Source organism: Ursus maritimus (assembly GCF_017311325.1).
Source record: "Ursus maritimus isolate PB19 chromosome Y unlocalized genomic scaffold, ASM1731132v1 scaffold_Y2, whole genome shotgun sequence".
NCBI classification, from domain to species: Eukaryota; Metazoa; Chordata; class Mammalia; order Carnivora; family Ursidae; genus Ursus; species Ursus maritimus.
In genome coordinates, this window is record NW_024423335.1 from 15,959 (window position 1) to 20,493 (window position 4,535).

Genomic DNA, 4,535 nt, shown 5'->3' on the forward strand with positions numbered 1-4,535 from the left:
TTACTTAAAAACACCTATAATAAATGGAATGAAAACCAGGTTAAAAAATGAGAAATTACTACAAAATATGTATTCAAATTGGTAATCTATTAGTTTTGTAAGCTTAGTTTAAGAAGCTAATATGGAGAGGATTTAGATAGAAAAGCCAGAAAATTCAACCATTTCAGTTAAATCACTATTGTAAATGCTAATTTCTTTATCGGACATTTATTTTCTAATACCATTCTCACTCTGTTGCTACAGGCAGACTTTCAATATTAAAACTAAAGTAGTCCTGGAAAATCAGTTTGGTGAAAGGGCAAGAGAAAAAAACACAGATTATGAATTTAATGGTATGGAAACATGCATTTATGCCTTTATTCCTCTCTGTACCATAATAATCACTGTCTATTTGGAAAAGAAAAAAATATTTTTAACATGTGAATTCTCTTTTGTCAAGACTTCTAGACCATTTTAACATTTGGCATTAATGGACATCATAATTTGGGGGAAAATACTGATTAATTAACATTCCCATCACACTCACCACACCCCACAAAAACAGACTATAGCGATTTGGAAATACTTACTTAATCATTTCAAAAAGCTTGGGATCTGAGACTTTGATATTTCGTGCCATATTCCAAGAAAGATGCACCATGGGTACTACTGACTTCACACTTTGCAGTCTGTTCCATTCATACCGTTCCACTGCCAATTTATACTGGCAGGCTAGAAGGAAAAAATTTTTAAGTTATAAAGCTACCAAAATTAACAAAAGATATGAAGATAATTATTACCACCTAATACCAATTCTAAAAACCCGAAAACACGAACAGATTCTGTTATGAGAATTACAGTTTAAAAATATTTATCCATGTAGGGGCACTTGGCTGGCTCAGTCACAAAAGCATGTAACTCTTGATCTCAAGGTTGGGAGTTCAAGACCCCTCCCCCAAATTAAAAAACTTAAAAAATTATCATGAAAACAGCATTTACTAGCATTGTGAGGCTCACTTTATATCTTGTTTCATTTCACCCTTTCAAATCTTTATTGATTTTAATTCTAATTTTCAAAATAAAGCTGGGTTGTTTACCTTATATATATGAAACAAAGTTTAATACAAACTAACAAAGCTGACTATTCCTATAATATACCAGATGAAATAAAAATTTTCAAGAATGAGTATACTGATTTGCTTACTCCCATAAAAGCCTTCCTTTATAAAAGCAACACACGACACTCCAAAATATCCAAAGTATATCCACCATGACTACGAAAGCATACATGTGTTATCTGCCCAAGTATTTGTTGTTGGATATTCACTTATTAATTTGAATACACTATCCATACAAACAAGACTTTTCCAAGCAGACACAATTTTCCAATATTTACTGAATTATTTTCTAATAAAATAATACCAACTAGAAATAATCTTCTAAAATGAAAAATGGGTGAATGGATTATTAAAATACCTGTAAGTGGACCAACATTCCAAGCAATATTGTTGCACCAGCCAACAGCCTGAACCCAATGCACAGTGCCTGCATTTATCCAGACCAAATCTCCAGGTCTCTGAATAAATCTATATACAGGGACATTTGCTTCATAAAGATCTTCAAGGTTGGGCCACCAAGAACTCATCAGGAAATTCAAATTATTTCTGGGGGGGGGATGGGTGGGAAGGAGTAAACAACATAATGAATTAAGTTTTTTTAAATGTCTCATAAAAGATGGGGAGACAATTTCCAAATGCTAAAAGATACTTTATGTATTTCACTGAAAGTTAACAGCACTGTAACAAGAACTGCATCTTTCAAAAGTAAGGGCATGTAAGTATTAAGGGATAATCCCCAAAAATACTAATAGCAGGTGAATATACAGACTAATTTGAAGATCTATACTATACGCTTAAATTCATTTCAGAAGTACGAAAGTCAAAGATTCAAACTACACCTAAAAAGATGAATTTTTAGTTTTCTTTCAAAAAACCATTTTTGATTCATTCCTTCTTTCTGAGTAACCTCTTAACATCAAGGAATCTCTAAAAAGGAAACTGAGAGTAGGGATCACAAGAACCCATTTAACTTCTCAACCAGAAGCACTGGGACACACATAAGAAAAAGGACCTTTCCCCTCAATTACCAGCAATAGAAAGTCCTTTTTTTCCTTCTCATGAATCACTACCACCAGCAGCAATACCAATGCAGAGACGAAATTACTAAATTTTTATTTTAAACTGATTTATTATTCTCCTCCATCACAATATGAAGTATTTTAAAGTAACTACAATACCAATTCTTTCCTTTAAGAATTTAGTTGTACTTCAATTATTTTTCTTAAGAGAAAATTCACATCATAGAATTGTTCCTTTCTTAAGGTCTAAAAATAGCATTGCCTTATTTCTGTTTTCTCTTAAGAAAGATGATAAAGGCTGTCTTGTAATTGTCTATAAGGAAACTGCTTCTCTTTTTCCTCCAAAAATGAAAGGACTTTTCTTGAGGTAAGTCTAGCAAATACTGATAAATGAAGGGCTGAAAATTGTGTGTTTTCTGTGAACTCTGCAATGTTATCAGAAAAATATAAAGAGGGGGGCGCCTGGGTGGCACAGCGGTTAAGCGTCTGCCTTCAGCTCAGGGCGTGATCCCGACGTTATGGGATTGAACCCCACATCAGGCTCCTCTGCTATGAGCCTGCTTCTTCCTCTCCCACTCCCCCTGCTTGTGTTCCCTCTCTCGCTGGCTGTCTCTATCTCTGTCAAATAAATAAAATCTTAAAAAAAAAAAAAAAAAAAAGAAGAGGGATGAGGGGCAGGGGAAAAGAGTTGGGGGGTAGGGAAGGAGGGAAAAGAAAAAAGAAAACAATTACAAGCATAGTATAAATCTTATTTTACCCACACACTGCCAACATTAAAGTAAAAACACCCCATAAAAGGGGGGGGGGGCGTGGGGGGCTCAGTTGATTAAGCAACTGCCTTCAGCTCAGGTCATGATCCTGGAGTCCTGGGACCAAGTTGGCACTGGGCTCCCTGCTCAGTGGGGAGTCTGCTTCTCCCTCTCTGCCTATCCCCCTCATGCTCTCTCTCTCATTCTGTCTCTCTCTCATATAAATAATCTTAAAAAGGGGGGGAGGAGCCATATAAGGCAAATAGGTTATGCATTTTTTCTAAAGTTTAAAAGTGTTCGCTGATTTAAAGATGTTAAGTATAGTCCTGAAATAAACTATAAAAGTTTTAAATATTAGGAGCAATATTCTGCTCTATGCAAAATAAAATTTACTGAAAATCTGAGATATGATTTCTTCAATTTAGGATGAATTAATCTAACTTGGTATTACTCCAAAACTCAACCTTTTTAGATATCAGTGTTTTCCAACTATCTTTGACCTAAATATACCTGTATTATTTTAAAGCAGTTAAACCGTGAAAATAGTTCCCACTCAGAATAGTAAGAATATTTGTACTGTACATGTTAACAGTTATGATACACCTCCTTATAACTTTAAGATATAGTTCTTAGGGTACCTGGGTGGTTCAGTCAGTTAAGCATCTGACTCTTAATTTCAGCTCAGGTCAAGATCTCAGGGTCATGAGGGAAAGGGGAGGGAAGGGGAGGGAAGGGAAGGGAAGGGGAGGGGAGAAGGAAGAAAGAGTGAGTTCTTAAATACAAAAGAGATTTCCATCAGACCCTTCTCCATCCTCTACTTAAGCCACCAGTTTGCTGGACAATAAACATTCAGAAAAGAGAATATTACATTATTTTCCTGATAAAATTTTAAATGTTTAGAACTCTGACCTTTCTTATCACAAGAAAAATTATACATAGAGAATAAAAAGTGATATCTTGCCAGTAAGAAAACTGTTATGTATTGTTTAAACTACCATGAAACACTTTTTGTTTTTAAGATTTTATTTGACAGAGAAAGATACAGCGAGAGAGGGAAAACAAGCAGGCAGAGTGGGAGAGGGAGAAGCAGGCCTCCTGCTGAGCAGGGAGCCCCAATGAGGAGCTCAATCCCAGGATCCTGGGATCATGATATGAGCCGAAGGCAGACGCCTAACGACTGAGCGACCCAGGCACCCCTACCATAAAACACTTTTTACTAAATCATACATACTGAGTGAAGAACCTCCAAAATTGATATTTGAAATGTGTATGGATTTAAAAATAGTCACATACGTTAATTATTATTAGGATTTCATCCAATTTTTTGTATTTCATAAACATATCATTTACCAGTATCATTATCGACTCTGAAAATAGCAGGGGATTCACTTGCTACTGAACACTGATAATTTTAGGCTCATATTAGAGATCTACAAACTTGAATTATTAGCAAGGTATATGAATGCTTAATTTTACACTTTTAACCCATTTATTATCAGTCAGATTAAGTCAAACTTTTCTGTAAAGCACATTTAAAAAAGAACGTGTATTCACACTCAATTTTTTTTTTTTTAAAGATTTTATTTACTTATTTGACAGAGATAGAGACAGCCAGCGAGAGAGGGAACACAAGCAGGGGGAGTGGGAGAGGAAGAAGCAGGCTCATAGCG

General features: G+C 35.2%; 1 protein-coding gene across 1 annotated transcript in view; it reads right to left on the minus strand.

The window, feature by feature from the left end:
• LOC103680203 (lysine-specific demethylase 6A-like) overlaps positions 1-4,535 on the minus strand; it is a 143,311-nt gene that overhangs the window by 15,941 nt on the left and 122,835 nt on the right. The window contains 2 exon segments of the mRNA XM_040636038.1: positions 570-711; positions 1,456-1,643. Coding sequence (XP_040491972.1) covers positions 570-711; positions 1,456-1,643 — 330 coding nt within the window.